Source organism: Engystomops pustulosus, chromosome 3, assembly GCF_040894005.1.
Source record: "Engystomops pustulosus chromosome 3, aEngPut4.maternal, whole genome shotgun sequence".
NCBI lineage: Eukaryota > Metazoa > Chordata > Amphibia > Anura > Leptodactylidae > Engystomops > Engystomops pustulosus.
The window spans coordinates 98,699,293-98,713,333 of NC_092413.1; the positions used below are offsets into that span (position 1 = coordinate 98,699,293).

At 40.5% G+C, this 14,041-nt stretch overlaps 1 protein-coding gene across 2 annotated transcripts in view; it reads left to right on the forward strand.

Moving 5' to 3' along the window:
• Positions 1–14,041, forward strand: part of THEMIS (thymocyte selection associated) — a 72,151-nt gene that overhangs the window by 43,511 nt on the left and 14,599 nt on the right. For both annotated transcript variants that reach the window (XM_072141588.1, XM_072141589.1), the window contains one exon: positions 7,713–7,821. In XM_072141588.1, the coding sequence (XP_071997689.1) occupies positions 7,713–7,821 (109 nt within the window). The remainder of the gene's footprint in view (positions 1–7,712; positions 7,822–14,041) is intronic.

Here is a 14,041-nt window from a genome sequence, read left to right on the forward strand (position 1 = left end):
AGTTTCATTGAGTCCCAATGGGCTCAATGTCTGTATTGTGCCAATTTCTGTGCCACTGGTCCTCCCCTAATATCACTAATGATGTGATCGATGCCACAGACACGTAGCAGTTTAGGATTACATTCATGGAAGTCCTTAAAGTGTCTGGCCACCGGAAGGCCATCTGTACTGAATTCTGGATCACTTGCGGCCCGTATGTCACGGACGTGTTCCCGTACTCTCGTTTTCAGTTCCCTTGTCGTTAGCCCTACATATATCATCCCACATGGGCACGTGGCGTGATATACCACTGCCTTTGTATTACAGCTTATGGTATGTGTGATCTTGTATAGTTGTTCGCCTTTTGAATCAGTGAATGTTTCTGTCCGGATGATATTGGGGCAGGCTACACAGCGGCCGCATGGCTTACAGCCCCATTTCGGACCTTTGTTGTCTAGAAAGGTCTGGTTTTTCTTCATGATGTAGTGACTTTTCACTAATATGTCTTTTAGGTTCCTGGCTCTACGGGCTGCTATCCCTGGATATGATGGGATGTACTTTTGTATCAGATTCTAGGATCGGCCAGTATCTGTCCAGGATTTGTTTCATCTGTGACCAATGGGAATGATATTCTGTAATGAATCTTACCTTTTGATTCTCCTGTTTCTTTTGTTCTGGGTAGAGGAGTTCGATCCTTGGGGTGGACTTAGCCCTATTGTAAGCTTTTCTTAATGATCTTTGGCTATATCCTCGATCTCGAAATCTCTGTCTCAATTCTTGTGCTCGGTTCTCAAAGCTTTCTTCTGTAGAACAGATTCTTTTCATTCGTAGGTATTGCCCCGTTGGTACTGCATTAATGGTTTGGGGGGGATGGGAAGATGATGCATGTAGAAGGGCATTCACCGAAGTCTCCTTCCTGAATACATCCGACTGAAGGTATCCATGGCTATCACGTTCTAAAATGACATCAAGAAAATCCACCTTATTTTGATCACACTTATATGTCAATTTTATATTTAAATCGTTCTGGTTTAACGTCTGAACGAATGATCCAAGCTGCTGGGCCGACCCCCTCCAGACGATCAGGATGTCGTCAATGTACCGCGCCCAAAATATGACGCGGTCCATGGCGACATCCCGATCACCCGTGAGGAGGTCCCTCTCCCACAGCCCCAGGAACAAATTGGCATATGAGGGGGCACATGCCGCCCCCATAGCCGTGCCCTGGAGCTGTAGGTAGAAGGAACCCCCAAACACAAACAAGTTGTGGAGGAGGACGAACTCCAGCAGCTGGAGGATCAGGTTTCTCATATCTTCCTCCAGAGTGGTGGTCCTCAAGAAAAAATGTACGGCCCTAAGGCCGTCTTGATGTCGGATACTTGTGTATAATGACTCCACATCAAGTGTGGCTAAAATCATATCCTCATCCATGTGGATTCCCTCTATCTTCTGTAGTAGCTCTGATGTATCGCGAATGTATGATGGTAGACATTCTACTATATCTTTAAGGTAATGATCTATAAATTTTCCAATATTCTCCGTTAGTCCCCCCTTCCCCGAGATAATTGGTCTACCCGGGGGATTATTTGAGTTTTTGTGCACTTTTGGCAAAAGGTACAGCGTTGGGGTCTTCGGTACTTTGATAAACAGGGCATCGGCACACTCTTTAGATATGGTCTTGGACCTGGTCGCTCTTTGTAATATGTTGTGTAGTTCTTCTACAAATTTACCGGTCGGGTTGAAAGTCAGTTTTTTGTAGCACATTTTGTCTCTTAGCTGTCTTTGGGCTTCTGCCTCATACATATTTCTCGGCCATAGTACAACGTTTCCCCCCTTGTCCGCCTGTTTTATGATTGTATCGTCTAATTTCTTAAGGCGATTGAGAGCTTTGCGCATTTGTGGGGTTAGATTATCTCCCTGTATGTCCTTTGGGATTTGTTTAAAGTCTTCCGAGACTAATTTCACAAAAAGCTCTACAGCTGGACAGGCGGACAAGGTTGGAAACCTGTGCGATTTGGGGCGGATGCAAGTTGGAATCTTACCCTCAGTAGATCCTGTGTTTCTCGATTCTTCCTCCAATTCTTCTAAGATCTGCACGGCCTCTTGTTCCATAGTAGTTGGAAAGATCTCTTTAGGGTCTTCTAGGTGGAACCATTTTTTATAAATAAGGGACCGTGCGAAGATGTTCAAATCTTTTATGGCTGTAAAAGCATTAAATCGGGCACAGGGGGAGAATGTTAGTCCTTTCTCTAACACTTGCATCTCATCCCTAGACAGTACATGATTAGTTAGATTTATTACCTTTAGCTGGGTGCTCGCTGGGGTGTTCATGGTTGTACTAGAGGTTGTACTTCGTGTCTCTGGTTTCCGTTTGCTTTCTGGTTGGTTTTGGACTAGTTTCCTTTTTCCACCCTGACCTTGTCTACCTCGTCCATTGTAATTTGCACCTTCAGTGTGGTCATTCAAAGATGCATTAGATGAAAAAGATGAGGATCGACTCATGGATCTTCGATTAAAGCGCGTAAAATGTGGTTTACGCCAGCGATACATCCGTTTTTGTTGAAAATCCATTACGTCTCTTGTGTATTTCTTGGCTTTAGTCTCTTGGATTTTTTTCTCCCACTCCTTAAAATCTTCGTCCAAGCGTTGGTTGAACGCCGTCAGGGAGTCTTTCGTCATCGACTCAACTAGAGTTTTCCTCACCGTGTCAATCTCTGCATCGATTTCTATGAGTGTTTTTTTATTCAACTCGATTAGTAATCCCATAAATTTCATAGAACATTCCGTACAGTTTGCTTCCCATTTCGAGATCATATCCTCATCTTCAACAGGAAAGGACGGAAAAACCTGTATCCGTAGACCTCTTGGCACTAGGCCTTGTTGGATATATTTCTCCAGTGATATTTTATTCCACCATATCCGTGTCTTTTTGTGGAGTAGTGATTTAAGGTGACTCTGAGATACACATACATCCCTCTGACCCTCTGTTTCCAGTGTGATGGGCTCACTCCCAAACACCTGATTCGCCTGCATAAGCCAGGATTGTTCCCTGGCGCTGAAGTCCATTGGTCCAGCAACTCCTTTTCTGTGGGTAACACAGCAATAGTTAGTAATACCACTTTTGGGGTTACATAGGGAGGAGTGAATATCTAATGATGTTTACTATTCAACATGTTAATAATTATTGCTCCTCGAATAATTTAAACCTTCTATATTGGCCAGTGTATAGCACAAGCACCTATTTAGAAATTAGGCCAATTTACACATGAAAATAGAGTGACAACGTCTTTATTGAGTATATACATTACAGGTATATATTAAAATACAAGATAAAACGGGGGAAGGGAAATAATGCAGGTATCGGAATGAGGGTGAAGATGGAAATTCATCACAATGGATAAGTCAGATAACCGTGGGCACATCAGTGGGGGGGGCGGAGGTATCACTTAATATCATAAAGTGCACAATGCAAATAATAGATCGCCACAATGTCTCAACAGGCCAGTCAAAGTGCTAGTGTATATCACTATCACTTAATATCGTAAAGTGCACAATGCAAATAATAAATTGCCACAGTGTCTCAGCAGGCCAGTCAAAGTGCTAGTGCATATTAAGAGAAGGTGCAGGTATATGTCTACATATTGAGCCAAGGTGCGTGTACTGGGTACCTACTGCATGACTGCATCTGTCAGGATGGGATTATCATAAGTCCCATACACTACTATGGAGGAGTGCGCTATTCTGAAACCCACCCTGTTAGTTGAATTGCTGAGAAACTTCACTGGTCCCTTAAAGAGCCGCTTCCTAAAGTAAGGTTTCCGATAAAGCTAACAGTGTAACACTGCTGCGTCTGTTTTAGCACTAAGACAGTCTTAGTGCCGTTTTTGAGGGTGACGGGTCCTTTATAACAGTGTCTGCCACCATGCAAAAGACAAAAGAGCTCACCGCCAGTTGTGAAGAGGCAGGGATTAATGGAGATTAATCTTCTCAGTCTCCTCATATCTTTTAAGTAGTTGCTGCTGCTGGTGTATAGTAGCATGCATGGCTAGCAGATCTTGGTAGAGTCAATAAGGTAGTACCCTGTTTCCCCTAAAATAGGACACCCCCTGAAAATAAGACCTAGTGGCATTGCAGCAGCTCCCCCCCAAGCCGTACATTAGTATTAGTAGTTTTTTTTAGATGCTGCAATAGGTTGTGACATGGGTGAAAAATTGCGGGATAAAATGAATGATTGTTGCAGGACAAATACACTACAAGCAGCTACATGGACATGAAGTGGTCATTTAAGGAAAGTGCTATTGCTATTCCAATAATTCAGAGTTTGGAGAGTTATAAGGATGTTTTAAAAGATGATTTTTTGTTCACCAATAAATGTAAATTCTTGTTCATGGAAAAATAAAACATCCCCTGAAAATAAGACCTAGTGCCTCTTAAGGAGCAAAAATTAACATAAGATTCTGGGGCACATTAACTAAGGGTCTGAACACCGCATTTTCGTCAGGTTTCCTGTTATTTTACCGTTTTGCCCTAAATTGCCCGGGTTTTTGGCGCACGCAATCGGCGCAGGCTTGCATGCGACACAAATCGGGGGGCATGGACGTCGGATAACCCGGCTGATTCGGACAAACCGCAGATTTTAAAAACCAAATTGTGTCACAAGATCAGCACTCACATGCACCGGGAAGAAGAAGGTGAACTCCGGCGGACCTCAGCGGGGAAAGCGACACATGCAGGAAATTGGACGCACAATCTTAGTGAATTGCGGCAGCTCCGAATCCTCGTCGGACATTCCGGATCAGCGGCGTCAACGGGATGGGTAAGTAATTGTGCCCCACTGTCTTATTTTCAGGGAAACAGGGTAGCAAGTATAGTATTATATGGAACCTGCAACAGTCAATGGTAATCCAACCCAGCATTAATATGTAACGTGTAATTAAAGTGCTATTACTATTGACTGTTGCACTGGCACTTTACGGTATTCTTCTGATAACCTATGTGTGGTTATCCACCTTGATAGATATTATACATCATATACCTGTTGTTTTGTGAAGTGTGGACGCTTTAGTAGAACTCCCGAGGACAACTTACCCTTGATTGTACTTCAAAACTATATTGTCATACTGTTGATTTTAAAATGTTAATGATTAATAAAAGAAAATTCACATTTTAGCAAAACGGTGTAATGAACCGGATAGCACTCATATGTTTTTCTAAGGTTCTATTAAGTTATAAATAGAGTGGGTTCGTATAAACTTATAGACAAATGTCATGGTTTAACTTTGTGCTCATTTTTTGGTTTGAAGTATAGTATTATGTTGTGTGTGTCCAAATCAGTGTATTATCTGCGCACCAAACTGGTTTCATGCATATCTGTGATGTGACTATTTAGGGAGAAGGCTGGAAAAGTAATTTGTAAGCACAGCAATCTGTCCTATAGGGAATCCCCTCCACACACGCAAAGCTTAGATTTGTATTGCATATGGGGATTAACAGCACATTGTGGGGGAAAAAAGGTGCATCTAATAGTGCAGAATATATGATATATAATCACTTTTATCCTAATTGGTCCTTGTTTCTGCATTGCTAAAACCATATATGTGCTGATTTTTTAATTAGCATTGGAACTGTTTCTCTGTGATGCAAATGTGAATGGCAAATAATGTTTACTTTATTGCTAACCTCTGTGCACTGCTAAGCATAAATCACCGTATGTAATAACCTATAAAAATAGCTGATAATTGCTAACATTATTTATACCTAATATAATTTTGTGAAAGTTGCTATTATGCATTGTATGTATATTAAGAAAACCATACGCTGTGGCAGATATTTTCTGGGTGTATTAGCTTGAGGATAATATGCATGTGGCAGCTTTGCATCCATATGTATCAACACATTTACTGAAACCGAACCTTTTAGTATTGGATATTACTGTTTGGTGCTCAATTTTCTTAATGAGATCCTGTCTTCAAGTCTGGGTGCCCTAAACAAGCACCATGTCCTTAAATAAGTGCAGCAAAGTGGTAAACTTTCTTTGGGCACAACTTTGCAGATGCACACTCTTTTTAACTGTTGGCACTTCCATACCAATAGGTAAGTAATAGTTGCAGTCTAAAGAGTCCTTCTCTTCTCTTGACATTTGAATTAGAATATAGAAACATTATCTATTACACAGGGGTGTAACAACAGGGATAGCAGCCATAACAGTTGCTACGGGGCCTGCAGTGTTGTGGGCCAGGCCAACCAACCTTCCACAATAAAAAATGGAGGCGGTTATATACATTTTGGGGCTTATTTAGTAAGGTCCCGCGGCCGCACTTCTGTTGGGTTTTCCAACGTTTTCAGGGATTGTGACAGGGAATGCTACGCACGCAATCAGATTGTGTCACTGGCTTTCACACGACACACAAATCGGGGGGCGGGCCGACGTTCGATCCGATAGATTCGGACAACGCGCTGAATTTAACATTCAAAATTGTGTTGCAAGCCAAGCACTTAATTGCACTGGGAAGAAGAAGGCGAACTCCGGTGGACCTGAGCGGAGAAGTGACACATGCAGGATATCGGGGGTATGCTGGTAGTGAATCGCAGAAGCTGTTCATTCTTGTGGGGGAACGCACCTCGGATATCACAACGGGACAGCTAAGTAAATCTGCCCCATTATGCTGTACATTGTATTTTATGTATATAACAGTGCACATCTGCACAGCACTCAGCTGTGCTGGCAGCTCACATGAGAAATGTCAGGAGAGGTGACAGCAGGACTAGGGATCTCTCATCTCTACTTTCTGCCATCTACTTCCCCAATGTGGTCTGCAGCTATTTGAAGTCAAATATGTGGCCTCTTTGACCCAGCTAGAAAAAGAAGACTGACGATGAGTACATACATGTGTGTATGATTGTATAAATATATGTGTATATGTGTGTGGGTTTATGGTGTGTATGTGCGTATTTGCTGTATGTGATAATATGCTTTATGTGTGTATATGTTGTATGTGTTTTTTTGTATGCTGTATATACTGTATGTGTTTGTATATGCTTTATGTATTTATATGCAGTATGTGTGTATATGGTGTGTTTATGCTCTATGTATGTGTAAATATGGTGTGTATAATTGTGTGTTATATGTATATAGTGTATGTGTATGTATGACATGCATATACTGTATTTGTATATCAATGTATGGATGTGTACATACCGTGTGTATATGTACTGTACTAGTGTGCATATATTATGTGTATATACTGTGTATAAAAAAAAAAAAAAATATATATATATATATATATATATATATATATATATATGTGTGTATAAATGTATATGAGTGTTAACATGTATGTACCTATGTATGCCTATAAAAGTTTATAAATGGGTGTATGAGTGTACAACTTTATGTGTGTGTATATAAGTATATAAATATGTGTGTGTATATATGTATATATATATATATATATATATATGTGTGTATGTATATATATATATATATATATATATATATATATATATATATATATATATATATGTATGATTGCACAAATTTGGATATTTTTTAAGGGGAAGGAGAACCTCATGTATTAGTATTCTATGGGACCCAACCTCACCTAGTTACATCCCTGTTATGCAATGTTTATGGTGCCTACTGATACACTACTGCAAAATAAAACTGTAATAATAATCTGTACAAATTGACATTTAATGTGGTGACTAAGTATGTCATGTTAAAATTTTTATAGATGCCCAAAAAAAATGAAAATACTGAGCAAACCATGGAAAATAACCAGAAAGACAGTATCCAAGCATGCAATGAAGGTGGCATATACAGCAGAACGATGCCCTGCAAAGGTGAGTAAATCCAAATGTGTGCTTCTATACTTATTACTTGTATTCAAATATTTGTAATTGTTTTAATGAATTATTAGGTCACGTCACACTCAAATGATTGCTGTGGATTTTTAGTGCTTGTTTTTCTTTACATTGCTATGCCATAAGCTTTTACAACATTTCACTTATAGAAAAAAATTATTTTCAATTTATAACATTAGCAAGATGGCTAATGCTATAAAATATGCTTATTGCCTCTGTGGCTACTGCTATAGAATGAGCATGTTCCTTAGTTACCTATTCTCAGCTCCTTAGCTCCTCATCGGTGGTGTCCATCTCCAGTTCTTCTTTAGTGCATGCCACTGAGTCCTGTAAGCTCTTGTACTGTATGCCAAAGCGAGATCACACTGTGCACATACACTGAAGCTTCTGTAATACTGTCTGTCGCTGGTTGGACAGTGTCTGAGAAGATTATCATAGCACACGCTCTCTCCTCCTCTTCTCCAGCACTTCCTTCCCAATGGTGGGAATCTGTTCCTTTTGGAATGGATACACTGTTTTTACACTATCCTACATAAAGTCACTAGGATTCTTGGAAAAGTCATGCTTGATGTTAAGGGAACTGCTTTTAAGTAAGCTTTGAGGCAAGCTTTCAGATTACCATCTCAAAAAGATTTCTCGAGTTACACCAATCATGTGGAATGTGCCACCCTCCAAAGCTGCTCAATTTGCAATGTGTCTCTACATAGACCCTTTTTGTAAAGATCACAGATAACCAATTTATTCATTTACATACTATTTCCTGCAATTCTGGACATTAAACTTAAATGGAGGCTATCTACAGTTTTAGACCATACTGTGTAAGGTAGTAGCCCTGGTGAGCTGTGTAACCATGCCATTTTATTTTATAATTTGAATAAGCCAAAAACAAAAGAAGCAGGGCTGTGATAAAAAAAATTACATTTCAGGATTGTTTCTGGACTTTGTGCATTGGGCCAAACCCATTGCTGGACATTTCATTTGTGAGGGAAGGCTGCTGAACATTTCATTTGTGAGGGAAGGCTGCTGAACATTTCATTTGTGAGGGGAGGCTGTTGCTGAACATTTCATTTGTGAGGGTAGGTTACTGCTGGACATTTCATTAGTGAGGAGAGGCTGCTGTTGTTTGATAATTCTTGAATAAAGGAGACTGCTACCCATTTTATGAATGAATGGTATATGAGTATGTCACTTTGTGTATATGTCTGTGTAGCACGTATGTGTATTCTTAAGTGTAATGTGTGTGGCAGTGCAAGTTTAGGTATTGGGTACTGCTCCAAAGTTTGCACCACTGCATATCACTTATCACTGTGTGGCTGCTAGGGGGCAGTACTGTGTGGCTACTAGGGGGAAGTACTGTGTGGCTACTAGGGGGAAGTACTGTGTGGCTACTAGGGGGCAGTACTGTGTGGCTACTAGAGGGCAGTGCTGTGTGACTACTGATGAGCATCACAGTGTGACTGTTTTTTAGGCAGTCCTGTTACTAATTGGGGGCATCACTGCAAGTACTTTGAGCAGCCCTGTGACTACTGGGGGCAGCACTGGCTACTGGGGACAGCACTGTGAATACTGGGGGGGGGCACTGTGTGACTACTTCAGGGCATCACTGTGTGACTACTTTGGTGCAGCACTGTGTGACTACTTGGGTACAGCACTGTGTGACTACTTGGGTGCAGTTCTCTATGACTACTTGGGGGACAGCCTGTGTGACTACTTAAGGGTGTCACTGTGATTACTTGAGGGACATCACTGTGACAACTTGGAGGTGTCACTGTGAATACATGGGACATCACTGTAACTACTGGCTACTGGAGCAGCATTTGCTTCTGGGGGAAGCCCTGTGTCTTCTAGAGACAGCCCAGTGGCTTCTGGGTACAACACTGTGACTATTAGGGATAGCAATGTGTCTGATGGGGGGGACCACCCCAGTGACTACTAGAGGGGGGGCAGCACTGGCTACTGTGGGAAGAACTGTCATTATTGGCTACTGTGATCTCTAGGGGAACAACAGAACACTATTAAATTTGTCATAAGAAGGTGGAGGAGATGACGATAAAATGAGGAATGTAACTTTTTTCTGTTTATAAACCTTTAGAGCTAAGTTCACAGGCAAAGTCGTGCCATATTACAGCATCGTAATCATGTAACTTCAGCCTTTTCTGATATCTCTCATCTCCCCAGTGGCTTGTGTTTGATAAAAACTTTTGCCTAAGTCTTGGTTGTCCAGGCAGCAAAACGTGTGCTGCGCATTTTCCCATCACAGTGTAAACTCAGATGTGATCAGGAGAAACTCCTCCGCACTGTTCTTGAATTGTGGTCTTAAACATAATCCAAGGGCAGAGTGTGAAAACAGCTGGAGGGCGCAATCAAAAAAGTAGCAACATTTGTTTTGTCTTTAAACATGACTCACAATGTCACACACCACGTGTGAACACAGCCTGAAGCCGTTTTTGAATCTAATGCTTGCCGTGGATCATTGCAGAGACTCCTTCTGGATCCAGTATTGCTGTATTCTAGTATTTACTGCTGTTAACAGTTTACCAGGACATTACAGATACAGTTCATAGATAAGTGATAACAAACATGTGGTAAAGCTGGCGATAACATAGAGACCATAACTAAAGAATATTTGCTATATAAAGCTACAAAAAAAGGTTGATAGAACTTTTTACTGTGAATAATTTTTGCTGTAGGAACTGTAACAAATTTACATTTTCTTTATTATAGGACTTTTATCTAAAGTATGGTATTCTAATGACTTCAGATATATACACATCAATATAAAGTTCTGTATATCATTTTATGGTAATGTATACCTTGAACTGATGTTATATGTAATTTTTCCAAAGCTTTCATACAACCACTTAAACAAATCTCTGCTATTCTCCAATACCCATAAGCGTTTCAAATATAAGTTATGAATAAATAGTACAATGAAATGACATTGAGTATGCACAGTGCGGTTACATTCCTGTTGCATACATAAATTTATTTTATTACATTGAGCTTCTGAGATATATTCCCTTAAAGGATATTTGCCATCAGCTTGACTGATGACTGGCTGTCTACAGATGCAGCATTGATTAACATGACATAAAGAGGACCTTTCACCATCTCACACATGTGGAGATTAGTCTGTAGGGGTTGCCATGCAGATTCAGGGGCGTTTTGAATTTTCTTTCTAGCATCCGAGGTTGCAGAGATATGAGCCCCAGTATCTGACCATTATATTCTGTGTTTGGTCAGAGAGGACCATACTGTTCAGGTTATGTCAGGTTACATTGGGACACATTTACTTACCCGGTCCCATCGAGTTCACTAAAGTGCATTGTCCAATTCACTAAGATCGTGTGCCCGTTATCCTGCATGTGTTGCTTCCCCGCTCTGGTCCGCCGGAGTACACCATCTTCTTCCCGGTGCATGTAAGTTAAGTGTCTTGCGACACAATTTGGATCTTAAATCCCACGGTCAGTCCGAATCAGCACGCCCCCCCGATTTCTGTTGCATGGAAGCCAGCAAGGCTGCTCCACAATCCGATCAGGTGCGACACAATCCCAGTTCAAACCCCTGTTCAATACCTGTCAAAGCTGCGAAAATCCTAAAAACCATGAACATTCCGATGAAAGTGCGATCCGCAAACCCTTAGTAAATAAACCTCATTGTGTTTACATTTAAGTGGTGATTGTGTTTATGCTTTTGTGGCCAATGTGTGGCATTTATACTAATGTTTACATGGTGTTTGAGTTAACTTTGTGTTTGGGTGGCATTTGCATCACATTTATGTTGCATTTGCGTTTTATGCAGTGTTTGCATAGAGCTTATTAGCTGTTTTGTACATACTTACTTGCCATTTGCAATGCATTTGTGGAGATTACATGGTGTTTTAATTGAGATTATACCTATGCTTAAGTGCCATTTGCATCACATTTAGGCTGACGCCACACGTAGGGCTTTGTCTGCGCTTGCAAACGCAATCTCAGACAAAGTCGCGCCCACCGGGGCGGGCCTTGGCCCGATCGCATTGGTGTTTCTATGGAAACGCCTGTGATCGGGAACGAGCCGCCGGTGTTTTGCGTTAATTTTACGCAAATTAAATTATGTGGTGTTTACGCTTGTGTCGCGTTAACCATTATGCAGCATTTGCATTTATGTTGCATTTGCATTTATGTCACATTTACACTTTTACAAGTTTAAGTGCTATGTGAATTTATGTTGTGTTTGCATTGTGTTTACACTTACATGGCGTTTGCATTTATCTAGCATTTCCACTTAGGTTTACATTGCATTTTTATTTATGTCCCGTTTGCATCTCATTTACACTTAAGTGGCGTTTACTTTTTTTGTTTACATTTACATGGTGTTTACATGCAATGCAATTGTAAATGTATTGTAAACACTTTTTCAACTGCAAAAATTTGCAGAATGCTAACACACTGTATGAACAGAGCATATAGGTGAGCACAGAGAGATCACACATCTGCTACAGATTGGAGAGTATAAGAGAAGATTAGTATGACACACGCCTGTATTTAGTCTCTCTGACTAAATACAGGTTACAATGGTCAGATACTGGGACTATATATATTCATTAGAAGACTCTATGTTGTACGTAGCAAAAGTGGGGTAGAGTTGTCACTGCTTCATTTTTGGATATGTATATACATGTTCTCCTTTGTGATAGACTATTAGAATAGCATAGAGCAGTGATGGCGAACCTATGGCACTGGTGCCGGAGGTGGCACTCAGAGCCCTTTCTGTGGGCACTCAGGCCATCACCAGAGATGACTCCAGGTATATTCCTGCAGTCACAGACAGCCCAGGACTTGCTGTGCACAGAGCTATTTTAAAGTGACAGCTCTACCTGGGACTATTTTCTGCTTTATTGGTGTCCTCAGGGGCTGGTATCAATGAAAACTGTGACACAGAAGGGAGTATAAATCACAAATTACATTTCTGTGTTGGCACTTTGCCATAAATAAACAGGTCTTTGTTGTAGTTTGGGCACTCGGTCTCTAAAAGGTTTGCCATCACTGGCATAGAGTAATGATATATTGGTATATTTAAAGTTGTGGTTCTCTATTTTATAAAAAAGTAAATGTCCATAAATTGCAAAATGGCACTATGAATCTTCTTGTTTAATCCATTTTATCCAGAATACCCTCCCTTTGTTGTTTTGTACACCATGTGAGTATTCCGAATAAAATTGATTAAACAAAAATTTTCATGGTACCATTTTGCTAATTTTTCTATTTTTAATATGTTGTAAGTGCTTGTATTATTTTCAGCGATGCGAGCTTAAGACATGTAGGGGGCAAACTTTACAGCAATGTGTCATTGCAGTTGTAAACATTTGCAGTACATTTTTTCAACTAATGATTAAGCATTTTTTAAAATGTTTTTGTTAATGTCTTAAGGACATAACTTAAATTTTTTTCAGTGGCACCATCTTTGAAGTACAAAAAGCTTTTTCAATAGCTATTATGGCCCAGTTCTGTGCTAATATAATTTAAAAAAAACTGCATGTGTAGAACTTTGGAGAGTGGTCACATGTCAGGTCAATGGTATAATGTCAAAGCAGGAAAAATGACCTTGTTTACATTTGTAGGACAGCTGGCCCCGGCAGGCAGGTCCAGCCTCAAAGGATACTCCTGCCGTAGATAGACTTGCTGAAAGCAAAGTTTTTGTATGACACGCTGCCAAAAGATTCAAAGGAACTTTCTTAGACATACATTCATGAGGGAGTTATGAAGTTATGAAGCATCCTAGCCATGTAACAATTGCATTGTGGAAGTCTGGTAAGCAGAATGAATGCCTTCTCACTCTGTTCTAGAACCCTTGGATGGGGAGATACATGGAACTCCCAAGGGAAGCATAGAAGCCAGGTATTTTTTGTCCAGATGTACATAAGGCTGTTAGGATTTGATGGTACCAGTACCACCACTCTATGATAGTAAGTTGAGGAGTTCTGATATATCCTAGGTCTAGAAAGTCTCGCAATAACACACAGGCGAGAGGAGCCAGAGCACCAATCCAGGGGCAAGTCAAATGTATCCAACATAGATATATATACACGTATAAGTTATAACTTCAGGAGCCATGTGGGATCTTTGTTATTTTCTGGGGAACATCACGTCGAATGTTGTGACAGAGAAAATCCTGCATTTACTAGACGGATTCGACTTTGAATATTTGAAACTTGAAA